General features: G+C 43.7%; 2 protein-coding genes and 1 long non-coding RNA gene across 9 annotated transcripts in view; 1 reads left to right on the top strand and 2 right to left on the bottom strand.

Moving 5' to 3' along the window:
- The window catches only part of SLC14A1 (solute carrier family 14 member 1 (Kidd blood group)), a 59,446-nt gene extending 41,375 nt beyond the window's left edge, over window positions 1–18,071 (bottom strand). For 3 of the 7 annotated variants that reach the window (XM_017951692.3, XM_003914336.5, XM_009192649.4), the window contains exon 1: window positions 17,874–18,068. The gene's annotated coding sequence lies outside the window, so the exon portion shown is untranslated. Of the gene's footprint in view, window positions 1–17,873 lie in introns of all 7 variants that reach the window. The other 4 variants (XM_031658799.1, XM_031658800.1, XM_031658801.1 and 1 more) reach the window with 3 other exon arrangements.
- The window catches only part of LOC116271474, a 96,921-nt gene that overhangs the window by 29,524 nt on the left and 44,747 nt on the right, over window positions 1–22,650 (top strand). The window lies entirely within an intron of this gene.
- Window positions 22,271–22,650, bottom strand: part of SLC14A2 (solute carrier family 14 member 2) — a 481,158-nt gene continuing 480,778 nt past the window's right edge. Inside the window, exon 22 of the mRNA XM_021930092.2 lies at window positions 22,271–22,471. Within this exon, the coding sequence (XP_021785784.1) occupies window positions 22,271–22,471 (201 nt within the window). The remainder of the gene's footprint in view (window positions 22,472–22,650) is intronic.

Genomic DNA, 22,650 nt, shown 5'->3' with positions numbered 1-22,650 from the left:
AGTTCAATACAGCAGGACTTCTCATAACCCCCAAAGGGAAACAATCTGATTGCCATCAGCAGTAGATTGGGTAAGTAATACTGTACTTGCACAGCAAGCGAATGGGTGGTTTACACCTCCATGCAATGGTATGAGTGAATCTCACAATGTTGACCAAAAGAAGCCAGACATGGAAGAGAACAGACTGTATAATTTCATTTATACAAAGTTCAAAAACAGACAGAAGTGAGGCCATTGGCCACCCCGTAAGAGGGCCCTGGGGGACTTCTGGGATGCTGATAATGTTCTGCTGCTTGATCTGGTGCTTGTTACCTGGGTGTGTCCATTCATGAAGGTTCATCAAGCTGTTCACTTGTGATGTGTGCACTTTAAATCTATCACGCTTTAATAACAATGTTAAAATGAAAATAGGAAGTGGAGCAAAGGGACCTGGGAGTCCATTCTGTGACAAAGTCTGAGATGTCTGGGCAGGCAGGTGGACATGGCCAGGATGCAGTTGGAGATGTGGGACTCTGGTCTGGGCAAGAATCCAGGGCTGGAGACACTGAATTTGGCGATCGTTTACACAGAAGTGACAGGGAAGGTGAGAGCATGGGCATAGGGGAGCAGTTAGAACCAGCTAGAAGCAGTTGGAGCCAGCTAGAAGCAACTAGATCCAGTTAGCTGTTAAAGGCAGGAGGATGAGGAGTGTGCAGAGCCGTTCATCAGGGACATGTTCAGCATTTTCCCCCCGTAGGTCCCTGCGCTTGGTTCTGCCAGCTGTGATTTCTGTCCTTTAGGACTTACGTTTTAATGGGGTGGGGCAGATGCTTCGTCATCGTTTCATGTGGCATCATCTTTTACAAGCTGAGGAAACAGAGGGTTGGCGAGGTGAGCTGTCCAGGGCTGGTGAGGGGCGGAGTGATGGAACCTGTTCAGCCTCCCGCACACTTCACGGTATGCGGTGCCTCTGACCCTGCAGCTCTCAACAGCAGAGGGCGGACCCTGGGCAGGTCAGCTGGCCTCACAGAAGGGCCCTGAAGCTCAGCCGAGGGGGTGGTGAGCAACATGCTGCTCTGCACTACTGCCTGGAGTACAGGACCTCTCGGGATAAAGGAGGAATGTGTTGGAATCCACGTGCACACACAGCAGTGACACAGGCTTGTTTTCCCACTGCCTTGTGTGAGCTGCTGGGCTTGTGCTTTTCCTGTAAGCACAGCAGGCCAGGAGGTCAGGGTGCCATTCCAAACTCCTGTGTATTGCCGGGGGCCGGGGTGATATATCAGTAGCAGAGCCAGCACATTTTCTCTCACAGAAAATCCCAGGGCTGTGGGGACTACCAAACGCACCCACATGAAACATCAAGACATCTGCAGAGGAAATGCAGAAGAAAAACTACACTCAAGATCTCACATACGTGCGCAAAGTCTTCTCAACCATCACACATGGAGGGGTCAAGTAGCAGGTTGGGGCCAGTGAGAGATGCCCTTCATCAAGCTCCTCTACCTGTTTTCAGGACCCTCCCTATGTAATGGGGCATTACTTCGCCCCTCCATTCTTAACTCTCATTACTCCTCAATGGGATGTTGCATGAGGGTGTCAGTTCCTTCACAGGGGAAGTGCCCCAGGACAAATTGTCCTTGTTCCCATCCCAGGCCTTTGCCTGTGCCGTTCTTTCTAGGAAGATGCACTGGGAGCCAAATGGATTGAGATCCTGGTTTGGGGGCTTCTGAGTATCATAATATGTAGATTTGGGACAAGTCCTGTTACCTCTCTCTTTTCTTTAAAAGGGGGACGACCCTCTCAGTGGTATCAGTGAGATGGCATACGTGAAGTCCTTAGTAGAGAGACCAGTACAGAGTTGGCAGGCAGGCAATCACAGTTGTTCTCCACCTCACTTCCCTTATCCCTTGCTTGGAATGTCCTCATAGTTGAAGTCATCTTGTTCTCCAGACATCTCTGATTGTTTTGAAACTGACCCAGCTGTCACACAGATATTATTTTTAAATTTTTATTTTTTGGATAAACAGAAATGGACCCTTGTCTTAAAAATTGAAACTTATGTTTGTTTTATCTGAGTTCCTCTTTTAGGAAATGACCTTCAGGTCTCTCAAAAAAGTATAAAAAACTGAAACTCTGGAACAGATTGCTGCATCCAGACAATGAGATGTCAAATCCCTTGTTTATCATAATTGCTTCCTCGCCACTCCCTAGTTCCTGTTTTCTTACACATTGTTAAATTTCTTTTCTGCTATGTAAATCCCTACTTTTAGTCAGTGTGGGAGATGGATTTGAGATGGAGCTCCCATCGCCTTGGCTGCAGCACCTGATTAAAGCCTTCTTCCTTGGCAACATCATCTCGGTCATTGGCTTTCTGTGGGGTGAGCAGTAGGACCTAGACTGAACCCCTGGTTTTCAGTAACAGCTTCACTCACTTAGATAATGTACCTGCCGCTCCTGCACCTGGCTCAGCTCCAAGGCTCAGGTGACTTGAGGGCTTGAGTTTTTCTTTGGAATGGAACACAGTATCTCCAGACCCTTAGAGTGACTTCCTCAGTGGCATTTTGGCTTCTGTAACTTCTAAAATGTCTTCAAAAAGCTAGTAACTGCTTGCATATTTGAAATTTGATAACTTTTAACAGTAAGTTTAAACATTTAAAATGCATTTTTGTGTACAATTGTTGAGAATCTTGTGGATGGTGGTAATATTCTGTTTCTTGACCTGCATGCTGGTTACATTGGTGTGTTCATTTATGGGAAATTCATTAAATGGTACATTTATGATTTGCTCGCTTTTCTGGATAGATGTTATACTTTAAGAAAAACATAAAAAAACAAAAAACTTGTTACAGGCTTTCTGAGCCCAGAGCACATCCTGCTGTGCTGCTCGACCTCATAGTATGTGTGCGATCCTGTAGTGGAGTGACTGGTGGCTTACCCTGAGGGCAGCAGGTCAGAGTTCTCACATCAGTCTAGAGGGGTCAGTGGAGAGGTCAATCGAAAGACCACCTATGGTGAGAAGGGAGACCCCACCAGTGTCTTAAAAGTCAGATCAGAAATATTAGAGATGAAGTGTACATAAGTGTTGAGGAAGAAAACTTAACTTTGCCTTGAGGATCAGAGAAGTCCCTACAAAAGATGCTGGTGACATTTGAACTGCGTATTAAGGACTGAATAAGTGTGTTTCTGGTGGAAAACGGAAGAAAGGGATGACAAGAATAGCATGAACAAAGACAATAAAATTAAGATGCATTGGGTCTGAGGCTCAGAGAGTAATTTAATGTGGAAGAGCTTAGTGAGTAAGTGTGAGTGAGATTGAGTGTGTGTGTATGGGGAGAAGTGAGTCTAAAGAGAGAAGCAACAGCTGTGGCATGAAGTACCTTGTCTGTCAAGCTCAGGAGTTTGTGCTTTATCCTTCAGACAGGTAGAACCTCTAAGGGATGCTAAGTAGGAAAATCTATCACCTCCAGCACCACCAATACCACTACCAGTGCCACCACCAGCTTCACCACCACAAATGCCACCACCAACTCCACCATCACCACCAACTCCACCATCACCATCAATTCCACCACCAACTCCACCATCACCATCAATTCCACCACCAGCTCCACCTCCACCATCATCACCAGAATACCTATTACAATAATTGTCTTCACAGAATAAATTTTCATAATGCTAATTACAGCACAATTAATTAGGGAACACATTTATTTATTTATTTATTGAGACATAGTCTCACTCTCTTGCCCAGGCTGGAGTGAAGTGTTGCGATCTCGGCTTACTGCAACCCCTACCTTCCAGGTTCAAGTCATTCTTGTGCCTCAGCCTCCTGAGTAGCTGGGATTACAGGCGCCCGCTACCACACCCGGCTACTTTTTTTTTTCCTGAGACGGAGTCTAGCTCTGTCACCCAGGCTGGAGTGCAGTGGTGCAATCTCCGCTCACTGCAAGCTCCGTCTGCCGGGTTCACGCCATTCTCCTGCCTCAGCCCCCTGAGTAGCTGGGACTATAGGCGCCCGCCACCACGCCCAGCTAATTTTTTGTATTTTTAGTAGAGACAGGGTTTACCATGTTGGCCAGGCTGGTCTCAAACTCCTGACCTCAGGTGATCGCCTGCCTTGGCCTCCCAAAGTGCTGGGATTACGGGCATGAGCCATCATGCCTGGCCAGGGAACAAAATTTTAACTACACATCTTTAAAAATTGATGAGCATAACGTAGAGAAAGAAAGCTGAGTGAGTGGAGTGTAAAGCATGAGAATGGAGCTGATCTGTTGGAGGGAGACCTCTCTTTTGTAACCTGCGCTCTTCTGCTCACCATTAGTGCTGCCAGCAAAATTACAAGGTTAAGACCAAAAATTATGGAGGAAATGGAAGGATTCTGAGTATATGGATGAAAGACAGCCATGACTGAACTTAGACTTGTTAATAATTTGTTAACTTGTTAATAATTTGATAAAATTTAAAATTTATTTTAAATTACAAAATTACAACATTATTTTTGTAATTCAAGGTTTCTGATTTTCTAGAAATGCAAATAATTGCCTCATGGTAAAGTAACAGGAGCTGATCAAAGAGCTTCACCTCTGTTATCTCATTTTTTAAAAAATTGTAATTTCAAGTTCAGGGATACATGTACAGTTTACACAGGTAAATTGTGTGTCACAGGGGTTTGGTGTACAGATTATTTTGTCACCCAGGTAATAAGCATAGTACTTGGTAGGTGGTTTTTTGATCTTCTCTCTTCTCCCACTCTCCACCTTCAAGAAGGCCCCATTGTCTGCTCCCTTCTTTATGTCTGTGTGTACTCGATGGTTAGCTCCCACTTATAAGTGAGAACATGCAGCATTTGGTTTTCTGTTCCTGTGTTGGTTTGCTTAAGATAATGGCCTCTAGCGGCCGGGCACGGTGGCTCACACCTGTAATCCCAGCACTCTGGGAGGCCGAGGACACCTGAGGTTGGGAGTTCGAGACCAGCCTGACCAACATGGAGAAAACCCTGTCTCTACTAAAAATACAAAAATTAGCCAGGCGTGGTAGCACATGCCTGTAATCCCAGCTACTAGGGAGGCTGAGGCAGTAGAATTGCTTGAACCTGGGAGGCGGAGGTTGCCATGAGCCGAGATTGTGCCATTGGACTCCAGCCTAGGCAAAAAGAGTGAAACTCCATCTCAAAATAAAAAAAAAAGAAACATAATGGCCTCTAGCTTCATACATGTTGCTGCAAAGGATATGATCTTATTTCTTTTTATGACTGCATAGTATTCCATTGTATATATGTATCACATTATCTTTATCCAGTCAACTATTGATGGGCATTTAGATTGATTCCATGTGTTTGCTATTGTGTATAGTACAGTGATGAACGTATTTGTGCACGTGTCTTTTTGGTAGAATAATTTATATTCTTTTGGGTATATAATAATGGAATTTCTGGGTCCAATGGTAATTCTTTTTTAAGTTTTTTGAGAAATTGCCTTGTTGCTTTCCACAGTGGCTGAGCTAATTTATATTCCCATCAGCAGTGTATAGGTGTTCCCTTTTTCCTGCAACCCTGCCTGCATCTGTTACTTTTTGACTTAATAATAGCCATTGTGACTGGTGGGAGATAGCATTTTCTTGTAGTTTTGATGTGCATTTCTCTAATGATTAGTGATGTTGAGCATTTTTTCATACGCTTGTTGGTCATGTGTAGGTCGTCTTTTGAAAATTGTCTCTTCATGTCCTTTGCCCACTTTTTATTAGAGTTGGTTTTTGCTTGTTAATTTAAGTTTCTTATGTATTCTGGATATTAGACCTTTGTCTGATGTATAGTTTGCAAATATTTTCTCCCATTCTGTGGGTTGTCTGTTTATTCTTTTGGTCATTTCTTTTGCTGTGCAGAAGATCTTTAGTTTAATTAGGTCCTACTTGTCAACTTTTGTTTTTGTTGCAATTGCTTTTGACAACTTTTTCATAAAATCTTTGCTAGGGCCTACTTCCAGAAGGGTATTTCCTAGGCTATCTTCCAGGGTTTTTATAGTTTTAGGTTTTACGTTTAAGTCTTTGATCCATCTTGAATTGATTTTTGTACACGGTAAAGGAAGGGGCCCAGTTTCAATCTTCTGCGTGTAGCTAGTTATCCTAGTACCATTTATTTAATAGGGAGTCCTTTCTCCATTTCTTGTTTTTGTCAACTTTTGGCTTTTGTCAAAGACCAGATGGTGTATGTGTGAAGGATTATTTCTGAGCTCTCTATTCTGTTCCACCAATCTATGTGTCTGTTTTTGTACCAGTACCATGCTGTTTTGGTTACTGTAGCCTTGTAATCAAAGGCTAGTTGGTCAAAGTATTTGAAGTAGGGTAATGCGATGTCTCCAGCTTTGTTCTTTTTGCTTAGGATTGTCTTGGCTATTTGGGCTCTTTTTTGTTCCTTACGAATTTTAAAATAGTTTCTTTTTTTTCTAATTCTATGAAGAATGTCATTGGTAGTTTGATAGGGATAACATTCATATGGTTTGGATCTGTGTCCCCATCTAAACATTTTACATGTTAAAATGTAATCCCCAATGTTGGTGGTGGGGCCTCGTGGGAGATGATTGCATCATAGGAGCAGTTTCTTATGGTTTAACACTATCCCCTCCTGGTGCTATCATCATGAGAATGAGTTCTCATGAGATCTGGTTGTTTATGTGGCACCTCCCCTTCTCTCTCTCGGTCCTGCTACTACTATGTAAGACACCTGTTCCCATTTGCCTTCTGCCATGAGTAAAAGCTCCCCGAGGCCTCCTCAGAAGGAGATGCCACCATGCTTCCTTTACAGCCTGTAGAATCATGAGCCAATTAATCTTCTTTTCTTATAAATAAACCAGTCTCAAGTATTTCTTTATTGCAATATGAAAATAAACTAATCCAGAAAATTGATACCAAGGACTGGGGCATTGCTATAAAGATATCTCAAAATGTGGAAGCGACTTTGGAACTGGGTAATGGGCAGAGGTTGGAAGAGTGTGGAGGGCTCAAAAGAAGACAGGAAGGCAAGAGAAAATTAGAAATTTTCTACAGACTTGTTAAATTGTTGTGACTGAAATGCTAAGAGTGATATGGACAATGAAGTCCAGGCTGCGGAGGTCTCAGATGGAAATGAGGAACTTATTGGCAACTGGAGTAAAGGTCACTTTTGCTATGCTTTAGCAAAGAGCCTGGGTGCATTTTGATCCTTCTCTAGGGATCTGTGAAACTTTGAACTTGAGAGTGATGATGAGTTATCTGGGGGAAGACATTTCCAAGTAGTAAAGCATTCAAGAAGTAGCCTGGCTGCTTCTAATAACCTATGCTCAATGTGTGAGCAAATAAACGACCTGAAACTGGAACTTATATTTAAAAGGGAAGCTGAGTGTAAAAGTTCAGAAAATTTTCAGCCTGGCAATGTGGTAGGAAAGAAAAACCCATTTTGATGGGGAAGAATTCAAACAGCCTGCAGAAGTTTGCATAAGTAAAATAGAACCAAATGATAACAGCCAAGACAATGGGGGAAAAGGCCTCAAAGGTATTTCAGAGAACTTTGCAGCAGACCCTCCCATCACAGGCCCAAAGGCCTAGGAGGAAAGAATGGTTTCATGGGTCAGTCCCAGGGCCCTGCTGCCCTGCACAGTCTTGGGACACTGGACCCTGTATCCCAGCTACTCCAACTGTGTCTAAAAAGGACCCAGGTACACCTTGAGCCACTGCTTCAGAGGGTGCAAGCCAGAAGCCTTGGTGACTTCCATGTGGTATTAAGCCTGCAGGTGCACGGAGAGCAAGAGCTGAGGCTTGAGAGCCTCCACCTAGATTTCAGAAGATGTATGGAAAAGCCTGTTGCAGGGGCAGAGACCTCATGGAGAACCTATGCTAGGGCAGTGTGGAATGGAAATGTGGGGCTGGACCCCCCCCGCCCCCCGCAACATAGACCCCCCTGGGGCACTGCCTAGTCAAGCTGTGAGAAGAGAGTCCTCCAGATCCCAGAATGGTAGACCCACCAAAGGCTTGCACTGTGTACCTGGAAAAGCTGGAAACACTCAACAACAGCCCTTAAGAGCAGTCTTGCAGGCTGAACCCTGCAAATCCACAGGGATAAACCTGCCTCGTGAGCCCACAGGGATGAATCTTCCCATGACTGCCCTGCTGGGTTTTAGAATTGCATGAGGCCTATTCCCTCTTTCTTTTGACTGATCTCCCTCTTTTGGAATGGGAGTATTTACTCAATGCCTATAATATCCATTGTATCTTGGAAGTAACTAATTTGTTTTTCATTTCCAGGCTAATAGGCAGAAAGGACTAGCCTTGTCTCAGATGAGACTTTGGACTTTGGACTTTTGAGTTAATGCTGGAATGAGTTAAGACTTTGCAGGAATGTTGGGAAGGCATGATGGGATTTTGCAATGTGAGAAAGATATGAGGTTTGGGAGGGGCCAGGGATGGAATGATATGATTTGGATCTGCGTCCCTGTCCAAATCTCATGATTCAACATGTAATCCCCAGTGTTGGAGGTGGGGCCTGGTGGAAGGTGATTGGATCATGAGGGTGGTTTCTCATGGTTTAATACCATCCTCCTTGGAGCTGTCATCACAATAGTGAGTTCTCATGAGATCTGATTGTTTAAAAGTGCATGGCACCTCCTCACTCTCTCTCTCTCAGTCCTTATTCTGCCATGTAAGATGTCTGCTCCTGCTTTGCCTTCTGCCATGAGTAAAATCTCCTTGATACCTGCCCAGAAGCTGATGCTGCCATGCCTTCTGTATAGCCTGCAGAACTGTGAGCCAGTTAAACCCTTTTATCTTTAGAAATTACCCAGTCTTAGGTATTTCTTTATAGCAAATGTGAGAATAGATAAATACAAGCACTGAGTCTATACATTGCTTTGAACAGTATGGTAATTCTAACAATATTGATTCTTCCCATCCATGAGCACGGAAAATTTTTCCATTTGTTTGTGTCATCTCTGCTTTCTTTGAGGAGTGTTTTTGATTCTCACTGTAGGATCTTTCACCTCCCTTGTTAACTGTATTCCTAGATATTTTATTCTTTTTGTGGTTATTGTAAATGGGATTGCATTCTTGATTTGGCTTTCAGTTTGGACATTGTTGGTGTATAGAAATGCTACTTTTGTACATAAATTTTGTATCCTGAAACTTTGCTGAAGTTTTTTTTTTTTTTTTTTTTTAATCAAATCTAGGAGCTTTTGGGCAGCAACCATGGAGTTTTCTAGGTATAAAATCATACCATCTGCAAACAGAGATAGTTTGAATTCTTCTCTTTTTCTATTAATGCCTTTTCTTTTTCTTGCCTATTTGCTCTGGCTAGGACTTCCAGTACTATGTTGAGTAGGAGTAGTGAGAAGCATCCCTGTCTTGCTCTGTTTCTCAAAGGGAATTATTCCAGCTTTTGCTTATTTAGTATGATGTTGCTGTGGGTTTGTCATAGATGGCTCTTATTATTTTGAGGTAAGTTTCTTAATGCTTAGTTTGTTGAGGATTTTAAACATGAAGAGATAATGGATTTTATTGAAAGACTTCTGCGTCTATTGAGATGATCATTTTGTTTTTAGTTCTGTTTATGTGATGAATCACATTTATTGATTTGCATATATTGAACCAACTTTGCATCTCAGGGATAAAGCCTACTTCATCATGGTGGATTAGCCTTTTGATGTGCTGGTGGATTCAGTTTGCTAGTATTTTGTTGAATATTTTTGCATTTATGTTCATCAAAGATATTGACTGGAAGTTTCCTCTTTTTATTGTGTCTCTGCCAGGTTTTGCTATCAGGAAGATGCTGGCCTCATTGAATGAGTTGTGGAGGAGTCCCTCCTCCTTATTTTTGTGGAATAGTTTCAGTAGGAATGGTACCACCTCTTTTTTACGTACATCTGGTAGAATTCAGCAGTGAATCCTTTTGTTCCTGGGCTTTTTCTGGTTGGCAGGCTTCTTATTACTGATTCAAGTTCAGAACTTGCTATTGTTCTCTTCAGAGATTCAGTTTCTTCTTGGTTCAATCTCGGGAGGTTGTATGTTTCCAGGGATTTATCCATTTCTTTTATGTTTTATAGTTTGTGTGCATAGAAATGTTTATAACCCTCCATTGCTGGAGGGTTTTATTTTTGCATTTCTGTGGGGTCAATGGTAATCTCCCTTTGTTATTTCTGATTGTGTTTATTTGGATCTTCTCTCTTTTTTTTAAATTCATCTAGCTAACAGGCTATTAATCTTATTTATTCTTTCAAATAACTAACTCCTGGATTTGTTGACCTTTTGTATGGTTTTTCACATCTCAGTTTACTTCAGTTCAGCTCTAATTTTAGTTATTTCTTGTCTTCTGTAAATTTGGGGTTGGTTTGCTCTTGTTTCTCTAGTTCTTCTAGATGTGAATTAGGTTGTTAATTTGAGATCTAACTTTTTGATGTAGGATAACGCTAGAAAACTTCCTCTTAACACTGTTTTAGGTGTGTCCCAGAAATTCTGGTATGTTGTATCTTTGTTCTCGTTAATTTCAAATAATTTCTTGATTTCTGCCTCAATTTTATTGTGTACTCTAGTCATTTAGGAGCAGGTTGTTTAATTTTCATGTAATTGTATGGTTTTGAGCAATTTCCTTAGTAGGTTTTTTAATTAATTAATTAATTTTTTTTTTTTTTTGAAATGGAGTCTTGCTCTCTCACCCAGGCTGGAGTGCAGTGGCACGATCTCAGCTCACTGCAACCTCTGCCTCCTGGGTTCAAGTGATTCTCCTGCTTCAGCCTCCTGAGTAGCTGGGACTACAGGCATGTGCCACCATACACAGCTAATTTTTGTATTTGTAGTAGAGACAGGGTTTCACCATGTTGGCCAGGCTGGTATTGAACTCCTGACCTCTGGTGATCCACCTGCCTCAGCCTTCCAAAGTGCTGGGATTACAGGTGTAAGCCACTGCACCCGGCCCCTTACTATTGACTTTTATTTTATTGCTCTGTGATCTCAGGATGTGTTTGGTATGATTTTGGATTTTTTTGAATTTGATGAGGATTGTTTAATGGTTGGTTGTGTGATTGATTTTAGAGTATGTGCCATGTGCAGATGAGAAGAATGCATATTCTGTTATTTTGGGGTGGAGAGTTCTGTAGATGTCTGTTAGGCCCATTTGGTCAAGTATCGAGATTGGGTCCTGAATGTCTTTGTTCATTTTCTGCCTTGATGATATGTCTAATACTTTCAGTGGGATGTTGAAGTCTCCCACTATTATTGTGTAGCTATTTAAGTCTCTTCCTAGGTCTCTAAAAACTTGCTTTATGAATCTAGGTGGTTGTGTTGGTTGCATGTCTATTTAGGATAGTTAGGTCTTCTTGTTGAATTAAACCCCTTTACTATCATGTAATGTTTTTTGTCTTTTTAAAATTGGTTTTGATTTTAAGACTATTTTATCTGAAATTAGAATAGCAACCTCTGCTTTTTTCTATTTTCTGTTTGCTTGGTAGATTTTTATCTATCCCTTTACTTTGAACCTGTGAATGCCATTGCATGTGAGACGGGTCTCTTGAAGACAGCATATATTTGGGTCTTACTTCTTTATCCAGCTTGCCACTCTATGCCTTTTAATTGGGACATTTAGCCTATTTACATTCAAGATTAATATTGATCTGTGTGGATTTGATCCTGGCATTCTGTTATTAGCTGGTTATTATGCAGACTTGATTGTGTGGTTGCTTTATGGTGTCAATGGTCTAAGTACCTAAGTGTGTTTTTGCAGTTGCCAGTAATGGCCTTTCCACATTCAGCATTCCCTTAAGGATCTCTTGTGAGGCAGGTCTGGTGGTAATGAATTCCAAGAGCATTTGCCTGTCTAAAAGGATATTATTTTTCCTTTGCTTATGAAGTTTAGTTCGACTGCATGTAAAATTCTTGATTGGAATTTATTTTCTTTAAGAATGCTGAATACAGGCTTCCCAGTTGCTTCTGGCTTGTAGAACTTCTGCTGAAAGAGCCACTGTTAGCCTAGTGGGATTCCCTTTGTAGGTGACCTGCCCCTTCTTTCTAGCTGCCTTTAACATTTTGTTTTTTATTTTGACCTTGAAGAATCTGATGACTATTGTATCTTAGGGATGGTCATCTTGTATAGTATCTTGCAAGGGTTCTCTGCATTTCCTGAATTTGAATGTTGGCCTCTCTAGTGAGGTTGGGGAAATATTCATGGATGATATCCTCAAATGTTTTCCAAGTTGCTTGTGCTCTGTGCTCGCTCTCACTCTCTCGCTGTCTCTCTCTCTCTCTCTCTCTTTCAGGGATGCCAGGGAGTTGTATATTTGGTCTCTTTACATAATCCCATATTTCTTGGAGGTTTTATTTATTCTTCTTTATTGTTTTTTATTTTTGTCCATTTTGTAGAACTGGTCTTCAAGCTCTGAGATTCTTTCCTTAGCTTGGTTGATTCTGTTGTTAATATTTGTGATTATATTATGAAATTCTTGAAGTGAGTTTTTCATGTCTATCAGATCAGTTTGGTTCCTCCTCAAAATGCCATTTCATATGTTATCTCCTGTATTGTTTTATTATATTCCTTAGATTCTTTGGATTGGGTTTCAACTTTCTCCTGGATGTCAGTGACCTCTGTTCCTATCCATAATCTGAATTCTTTTTCTGTTATTTCAGCCATTTCAGCCCAGTTAGGCCCCATTGCTGGGGAACTTGTGTGGTCATTTGGAGGTAAGAAGACATTCTGGCATTTTGAGTTGCCAGAGTTCTTGTGCTGATTCCTTCTCATCTGTGTGGGCTGATGTCCCTTCAACCTCTGAAGTTGCTGTCTGTTCAATCTGTTTTTGTTTTTTTGTTTTTGTCTTTTGTTTTTTCTTTTCTTTTTTTTGTTTTTTTGTTTTTGTTTTTTTTGCTTTTCTCTTCTTTTATGAAACCCTTGGGGGTTTTGTTGTGGTATAAGGTGGGTTCAGTTGACTGGGTTCATTTCTGGAAGATTTTAGGGGCACGGCTCAGCTCAGCACTCCTGGTGTACTCTAACTCTGGGGAGCTGGTACCAGGACCCCAGCTTTGTTATCTGGCCCCCTGAGATTGGGAACCTGCTGCATCAGAGGGGTCAAGGTGTTCCCGGTCCACTGGCCACAACCCTCTGATGGGTCGTGCCAGACAAAGTGCTTCTTTGGGGCGGTGGCAGCAGGATCTGTGCTCACTCACGTGTTCTAGCACCTGTGGCAGCATGGCAGGATGCTTATGGGGTACCAGCAGAAGTAGAGCTGCTGCATTCCTGTGTGCACTTGTACCTGTGGCAGGGTGCAGGTGGGAGCAGGGTTACCAGTGTCTATGCTTACACTTGCACCATTGGTCGCAGGGGAGGGTGCTGGCAGTCACAGGTCTGCTGACCTTCGTGGGCACATTCACCTGTTACCTCCTTTAACCATTACCTCCTTTAAGCCATGGAAGGTTCCATTTGCTCGTTGCCCTCCTTTTGCATTCCAGGCTTTTGCATTCTATTCTAGGCATCTAATTTTCCAGGCTTAGGCCTGTCTCCTGCCTCACTGATTAAAAGAACTACAATTACAATAACAGGCTAATAAATTAGTTCCTTGTTAGGATGTGAAATTTGGGCTCAGAGGCAGTAAATAACCATTAAAATCAGTGAGGCAGGAGACAGGCCTAAGCCTGGAAAATTAGATGCCTAGAATAGAATGCAAAAGCCTGGAATGCAAAAGGAGTGAGCAGTGCGCTCAAGTCCATTGATCATAAGGGAGGATGTGTGAGCATGCAAAAGGGCACAGAAGGTGGGCAGTGCAGATGAAGAAGGGAAGGGACAAAGGTACAGAAAGAGCCATCTTGGTCCTAGGTGCATGTCAGTCTCTGTCCCCTATCTCTTTGCAGATAACTGGGTTCACTGTCTCTTAATTTCAAGGAAAAGCATGCTTTTCAAACTTCGATGTGCACAGGAATCACCAGGGATCCTGGGGTGGAGGGCGGGGGTGCAGTCTGGGCTCCAGCCCCAGTGTTTCTGAGTATTAGGTCTGAAGGGGCCTTAGGAATCTGCACTTTTTAACTACACCTGAGTGATTCTGATTGAGGTGGTTCTTGGACCACACTTTCAAAAAGTAAAACAAAACAACAACACACTCATTAATATTTCAGTTTAAGAAAAATGGCACTTCAGAAACAAACTAAAATTGTGGCTTCTACATTCGGTTTCTAAAGAAAACCCCAGAGGAATTCGTAGTTTATTGTGTTATTTCTGCTTTGCCCTGGTTAAGTTAAAGATAAAAGCTACAACTCTACAAAACACACACACCCCAACCATCCTGTTAGCCTAACTCTCCAAGATGAAATTAAAACAACCCAATAGTGTTCAAGTCAGTAAGTCTATTCTTGCAAAAGAAAGATTCCAAAACTTGAGGTGTTTGGAAGTATACTCCTAGAGATGTTAATATGTGGACACACACACACACACACACACACACACACACACAGCCTTCTCTGGTAAAAGAAGGATAAGTGATTCATTAAAAGCACACTGGCATTAAAGTCTTTGAGAAGCCAATGGTATGAAAGATGTTTAACTTTATTTGGCTTAATGTACCTGGATCTCCTTGGATCATATGACTTTTTCTTATTTAAAATTTTTTCTTTTGGATATGTATTTATTAAGATCCTTGACTGATGAGTTACAGAAATACTATCTTAGAGCAAGAGGAATGAGAACTAAAGATTTTTCTAGATTCTGAAAAACAATCCCATATGCAAAAAAGAATAGTATTTTCAATAAATAGTGCTGGGACAACTGAATATCCACTTGCAGAAGATTGAGGACTCTACTACTATACACAAAAATTAACTCAAAGTGGATCAGAGACCTAAATATAAGAACTAAAGCTATGAAACTTTCAGAAGAAAAGTTTTGTCTCCTCCCTAGCTTTAGCCCTTAGAAAACTCAGACAGTTTTGTCTCTCCATGGAAGCACATCCAGTATCCTTTTATTCTTCTCGGATAACAGTCTCGGAACCAGGAGTTCAAATAGTAAGTGAATCAAGCAGCAAGGATATCCTGTGCTCAGTAATGTGTTTGGTCTCCAAAGTATGTTGTGTTCAAGTAATTATAAGATGAGGTCTTTGACCTTAGAGTTTCCCACCTTGCTGAGCAAATAAAACCCTTCACCCAGGTGACAGGTGATACCAGATAACATAAAATTAAATGTTGAAGTATATGGTCAAGATTAAATTTTATGTAAAAACTAGAGTTTTCTTAAAGAATACAGAAGGTACTAAGACATTCATAAGGGACGTAAACTGAGGTTTTTCGGGTGTGAAAGGCACAAACTATATGTCCCTCAAGTTATGCCAAATCATATTTCCATTCTTTTCTCCCAGTGTCAACAGTAAGTGCGGTTCCCACGAGCTCCTCTCTGGGCCATTTGGGCGACTGCTGTGATGGTAAGGAGGGAGGGTGGGCATGGACCACAGAGGCCATGGAGCCAGCCGCAGGTCTGCTGCTGCTCTTGGCAGATGGTAGCCACCTGCCTTGACCCTACACCCCCATCCGCAGTCCCCGTCAGGGCCTTCCTAGGATAAGGCCTTACAATGACTGGATTTGCAAGCTGCCCACTGACCCACGGCCACTCATGCAATCATGTCCTGGGCTTCTACGCGAATTCTACTCAAATTCCTGTGCTGAGGCCCCCTCTCTCTACCTGCCTCCTTCAGTTCTTCAGACAGTCAGGAGAATTGGCCTTAAGTCACTTGCGATGCAGGTGAAAATGCAGATACCCCATCACTTACTGAATCCCATTATCTTGGGGTTCAGGGGAGGTGCTAGAATCTGCATTTTGGTTAAACATTACCTCGCTTAGTACACACCTCCTGGAATCAATTCCAGGTTTACAGGGATGCTGAAGGAGGGATCCATCTGTCAGTCAATATGTATCAAGCATTTGCTGCGTGCCAGGCCTGGAGATGGGGGCCATGAAGATACATAATCTGTCCCCTCAGAGGTTATAACGTGGTGGGGAAGATGGGTTACTCAACAGGTTGTGGTGTGATGTGTTGGGCAGGAAGCCAAGTCATGGTGGTACTCCGCGCTCACACACGCTTGTGATTGGGTGAAATCCAGCTAAACGTTGATTCAAAGAGCCCCCAGGGTGGTATGCAGGGATGGACAAAAGTCCGGCTGCTCTTTCTGCCTTTCTCCAGTAGGGAGTTTCACGAGCTGATTATGAGTAGGGGTCTGTCTCGGTCTTTCCTTTGCTCCAGCTGGAAAATCCACAAATATTTTGGTTGCTGGGTGCCATCCTGGTTTGTTCCAGTCCCTGCACCATGGAGCCTGGGTGTGCTGGGTCTTCAGGGTGGAAGGTGCACTTCCTTTGCTCCCTGGGATGCTTGTCAAGTGAGTACCTCACAAGTGAGGCTCTGTGTATATCGCGGCTCTGCGTTGCTCTCTCATGCTGTCATGAGTGAGGAAGGAGCTTGAAAGCAGAGAACTAGCTCAGGGGGATCTTTGATGCTGCAGCCATGGGAGAGCAGGCTCCAGTTGCCACCAGGAGCTCAGCGCAGGACCAGCTATGTAATTCATGGGGCCCAGTACAAAATGTAAATATGGGTCCACTTGTTCAAAAGCTATTAAGACTTGTGAGACACTGATGGGAGGACAGATAACAACAGAGAAGGCAATGCCTCTTTTTTGCTGGACATAATTTGGAGGACCTACTTTAGGATAACTGTGTCTGTCACTCACTCACTCATTCACTGCCCCTGGGGAGACAGGCCCCAGTTAGGGGAATGTACAAAATTCATCCCTGTTCACAAGGAGCTCACAGTCTGTTCATGCTGAGAACCTGGGGCTAAGGCCAAGAAGCCACGGTGGGGCCTGGGAGAACAGGAAGTCAGCCCCTGAAGGCGGCTTGTGGCCCAGCTCCAGCCACAGCCCAGAGTCCCTGTCCTGCCCTCCAGATTGTCACTTTGATCTTGTGTCCTGAGCTTTCCATCTTGCTGTATGCTAGGGTTAGAAACTAGCTAAGCATCAGTGTCTCTCTGGAAGCTTAAAAACAAGAACAACACACAGATGAACAGAATAGGATTCACAGGTCTTTAGAGGGGCCAAGAGCAAAGCTTACATTTGTCCAGATCCAGAGGTTAATAACTGCACGGTTGCAGGTCTCCTCTGACCCCAGGGACAGAGACAATCTCCACTTGACAAAAGCATGCTGCCTGGGGCTCCTCCCACTTGAGAGCTCTTTAGAGAATCTTCTCCCTGCAGCCCTGCATAGCGCAGCACAGCACCGAGTGCCCCCCACAGCTTCTACTGAGGGGGCCCCCTGAGGAGCTTTGGAAACCACCCAGGCGTGGGCCGCCCCTAAGATTCTGATAGAGCTGGTCTGGGCTGTTGCCTGGGCACCAGGATTTGTAATGCTCTGCTGTAATTAGTGCCTGACTTGCCCATCTCCCCACCCCATGACACCCTTTACAACTACTGCTCAGGCCATGCTGTAAGTGACACGTGGATCCTAGTGACCCAGACTGACCCCTCCAGAAGCAAGTACTGGGGAAAGGATTGAAAGCTACCCCATCCCTGTCCCAGCCCAGCGCTGGCCCCACCGGACAGTTCACAGAGGGGTGGAGCCTCACCCCACCTCCAAAACTGCTAATTTTTTTTTTTTTGCCCTCTTCCTGTTACAGTGCCAGCTGGCCACTAGTACGTGCTCTCTACATGGCTCCATGTTCTGCTTTTCTCCACCTCCTTCACCCCTGACCGCAGATGTCTGCCTGCACAGGGCTCCCTGCATGCCTGTCTCAATGGAGCTGCTTTTCTACACCCACTGCCTGCCCACCGGCTTGCCCTCTTGCAACAACTGCTGTCATCACCATTCCCCCCAACTTCCACCTTCTGCCCTCATTCCAGGCCAGCCCTTAACCCCATCCTACCTGCTCATAGGGCATACCTGCTGCTTCTCACTGGGGCCACGCCTCTGACCTCTAGCCAGCTCTGCGGGTGCCTGTGCTGCCTGACTGAGAGCAGCATGGTTGGAGGAACTCCGGACAATCCTCTGCTCCTCTTTTCTAGTGCCGAGGCACTCACTCAGCAGGCTTCTAGGGCCAAAGCAAAACCTTGTTTTTGTGCTCAGCGAACTGAGCCGGATGTTACTGGTTAGTGGTTTTTTTTTTTTTTATCTAGTCTTCTTTGGGGTGCAGGGTGAGCCCCCAACAACAGTGAGAAAGAGACAAACTTCACTTTAGAGGATTCTCTGTGCTGTCTGTGCTCCTCCTGCCTCAGTGCCCAGCGCTTCTCACTGCATCCCATGGCAGGTCCAAACCCACCTGGGGACTGAGGATGGGGACTGGGGTTAACGAAGGGCTGAAGAGTGACTCAAATTAGAAACAGTTTTGGGGCCCAAGAGATAGGCAGCACAGTTGTTTTCCCATCCCAGCTGCATGTTAGAATCACCCCAGGAGCTTTAAAAAATTACCTGTGCCCAGGCCCATTGCTGGCTTAATTGGCCTGAGGTAGGGCCTGGCATCAGAATCAGAGGATCCTAATCTAGCCGAGAGTAAGAACCTGTGCAATGATCTCTGAACTTGGATCCCGCCACATCTGTATAATCTGAGAGTTTGTTAGAAGCACAGATTTTTGGTTCCACCCAGATCTAGTGAATCCAAATCTTTGAGGTTGAGGCCCAGGGATTTGTGTTTTAATAAGCCTTGCAGATGATTCGTAGATGCACAACCAGTGTGTCTATTCTTAGATTTGCAACCAGTGAATTACAATATGCAATGAAAGGAAAATAAATCAGTGGAGGCAGCATCCTATTTCTAAGTCTATCTCATAAAGTATGGGCTCCTAGACCCACAGCATCAACATCTGTGGAGAATTTGTTAGAAAAGGAAATTCTCAGGCCCTGCCTCAGGTCCACTGACTGACAGTCTTGGAATAGGGCCCGCTAATGTGTGTTAAATAAGGTCTCCAGGTGATTCCGACACATACTCGAGTTTGAGAACCAATCTACCATCGATCTACCTGCTCCTCACCTGAGAACATTACATAGTTTAAATGTCTGAATAACAAAGGCTCTGTAAGGAAAGGATGGTTGTAGAAGACTGTTTGCAAAAGGGCCTTGAAGTTATTGCTCATAAAATGATGGAATGCTGAGGGCTAGATATCATGCACCACTCTGAAAAGTTCTTTTCCTGAACCCTACACATGTGTTTTGGGAGGAGGCTACAGGCAGTAAGTTCTGGAGGCAAGTCAGTTGGCCTAGTTGAGAGCCTGTGTATCTGTTATAAGTACGTTGTTGTGTGCGTGAAATGGTTTTCAAATTCCAGCCAATAGAGTCTACAGAATTTATTCTGTAGAGAGAATAGAAAAGCAGCTCCATTGAGACAGAGGGGTAGGAGGGTGTTTTAGTCAATTACTCAGTTGCTATTTCTCAGGGCTATTATGTGCCATCAATGGGCTAGTTCAATGAAGGAAAAAAAACTTGTGCATGTGTGCGTGTGCATGTATGTGTTCATATATGTGGCACACACTCTGCCCCACTCATTTAAAAAATTTCCCCGACAGTTGAGTTAATCATGTGCCTTGGTACCCAGCGTATCTTCATGGGCCCATGTAAGGCCCTTCTCTGGGATACATAGGTGTGTATGTCCTTTTATGTATTTTATTTATTCATTCATTCATTCTGAGATGAAGTTTCACTCTTGTCTGGGCTGGAGTCCAATGGCATGATCTCTGCTCACCGCAATCTCTGCCTCCTGGGTTCAAGTGATTCTCCTGCCTCAGCCCCTTGAGTAGCTGGGATTAGAGGCACGTGCCACCACACCTAGCTAATTTTGTATTTTTAGTAGAGATGGGGTTTCTCCATGTTGGTCAGGCTGGTCTTGAACTCCCGACCTCAGGTGATCCACCTGCCTTGGCCTCCCAAAGTGCTAGGATTACAGGTGTGAGCCACCCCGCCTAGCCCTGTCCTTTTATTTTTATACCCTACTCCCTTTTCCCTCTCACATTCCTGTATACCTTTTTGTGTTGTTGTTTGTATGTGCGCTTGTAAAGCACGTGTTGGTGTCTTGTGTGCATGCCCAGATTTATAGAGTTTGCTGATTTCTGTGATGTAAATACTCCCACTGTGACCGGTTTCAAGCTATCAATGTGATGTCACTGAATGGCATGGGGAGAAATGTGCTCACGTAGTGGGTTCGCAGGAGCTGGTGGAACCGGCTGCAGCTCTCCACTGTTGGTGCTTAATTGAAGTGCTGGACTAGACTGGCTACTTTGGTATTCTGTAGACCTTGTATGTTTTCATAGATCAAATTCTTCTACCCCATCTATTTCTACTTTGCTTAGTATCGTGGGCCAACTAAGCTTGCTTTATAGCCGAGGATATTGGAATACTTAGAACAGCTGAAGGGCTTTATTAGCGGTCAATAACCAGAACAACATGCACGTGAAGGGTTTCCTGCTCTTAATAAAACCAGATTATAACACTTTGGTGGAAAATGCATGAAAACTGGTGCTTTAATAGTTGTATGTCATCATTTGGAGGTTCTGGGGCAACTGAGTGAGCTGTGAGCATAAACAGCCTTCTGGTGAAATTCCTGGATGCTTAATCCTCAGAGAGCACTAATTCCATGGTCATTAAAATACAGCCTGAGACCTTCTTGGCCTCAAGGTGTGATTGCAAACTCAGAGGTAGCCTCTGGAGTGTGACTCGCTTTTTCTATGTGGAGGATTTGTTTCTACCCTTAAGTGCTGCATTTTCCTGGAGAAGTCGTATGGGCTAGATATGATGTTGAAGAGAAATATGCCGCCCAGTGCTCTTGGGCTGCTAAAAGATGGCCAGAATCTTGGGGGCAGACTGAGAAAAGGTAAACATAGAAATTAACTTTTTCTAAATGAATTACATTTGGTAAAATGTAATTCTTTCTTTAAAGCTGTGGTTATAGAGGGTCTGTTCCTGCCTCTCCTCCCCCACATTCCCCCTTATGTCCTCATCTCCATGACACTGAACTGGGAGTGCGTGTGTGCTTGGGGGGTGGTGGGAGGCCCCACTGTGGCACTATGAGAGGTTCATTCCCCCTGGAGAAGGGGTGGGAAGGTCCGGCCACATGGAGTTCCACAAAGAAGGTTTGTGGCTCAGGAGCTTGAAACTATAACCAGAGTTGACTAAACAAGCGTTACTAGCCACTCAAGACTGGCTTGATTTGTAATTTGGGGGCACAAAGCTAACAGACTCTACCCTAAATAGTGAGATGGGTTATTAACAATCTGTGCTTCAACTCAAACAGAAAACCATATCCAAAGTCATTTCTGTGTAATTCACTCCATAAGCAAATCAAACCTGTTCTGATGATTTTGAGCCCATCCTTGTCTCTTTTCAGGCACATGCTTGACCGTGGAAAACCCCTCAAGTAAGCAATGTGTGAACCTCTAGGTGAGCCCCATTTTAAGAAAACCCTGATGCTGACTTGCAAATTTAAACAGTTTAATGAGAGTACGATTATGAATATTACAAAGGGAAACACATTTGTTTATAACATGATTTGAGTGTTGATACAGATCAGTTTTCATCTGACACCTCCGGAAATATTTCTGTAATGTAAAGGAAAGCACATTGGCATTTTCAGTGAATTTAGATTCCTAACCCCAAGTCTGGAGAGCATCTTCCCATAACCCAAAAATAAAACTTTGTAGAACGTTAACATTCTCCTGCCTCTTCTCGGGTAACCCTTCCATCCTTGACTTAAAGTAATTACTTGTTGTCATGCTGATTTCATCAGACTATAGAAGAGAGAGAATAATCAACACTTCTGAGGTGGAAAGGACTTTCACATCCCTCCCTGTCACGAAACTGATTAAAAAATTGAGGCAGAGAGTGGGGAAGGACTTGCTCAACATGGTAGGGGCTCATTAGCAGCAGAGCTGGGGCAGAACCAGCCCTCTTGCCTTCTGGGCTAACGCACACTTCCTGGTATTGTGCTTTCCATATTAAATGACCGAGTTGTGTGACCATGTCGCTGACCTCTATCCCTTTCTTGGTGACTTCTCTTTAAGGATGAGGCTTATTTCACAGAAGAGGGCAAGTTCCCCTCAAAGGGAGCTCTTGTGGAACAAACTATGGGTATAAAGTTTCAACTAAACATATCTTTGAACAGCGTTGTGCATCTTAGAAAAGAGAGGTTCTGGAATGGTGACTACATACATGTTTCTTTGTGTTTGGGGAGAGAGTCCCAGAGCAGACCGAAGGGAAGGCTAAATGGTCTCTTATCCTGGGGACCTGGACTGCCTGCTGAAGGCTGAATTTACAGTGATGTGTTTTAGAGAGGGAAACTTAGGAGATGTCGTAGGCCTGGTACTTTGTTATGATTGATGCCCTTCTGTTTCTCTCCTGGGACAGGTAGTAGATGCGGTTGGCCTCTGGGTAGGTGACTTTGCTGAGCGGGAGCTTGTAGATGGCGGGGTTGTTGGTCGTCAGGAGCAGGAAGGTGAGAGCTGAGAGACAGAAGGGCCAAGTGCAGGGTGGCAATCCAAACTGGGGGGAAAGAACACAGATAAGCCTTGGTCATATCAGGTGCTTGTGCTGTTTTAATCAGCCCTTATCAATCACCTACAGCCCTGGGGACAGGAGGGGCTGCTTTATGGGCATTGATGAAGATACTTCATTGATGACCAATATAAATAAAATCATGCCAGTGCTATTCATTTGCATTA

Source organism: Papio anubis, chromosome 19 (genome assembly GCF_008728515.1).
Source record: "Papio anubis isolate 15944 chromosome 19, Panubis1.0, whole genome shotgun sequence".
In the NCBI taxonomy this organism is placed as follows: Eukaryota; Metazoa; Chordata; class Mammalia; order Primates; family Cercopithecidae; genus Papio; species Papio anubis.
This window is presented reverse-complemented; position numbering and strand designations above follow the sequence as displayed.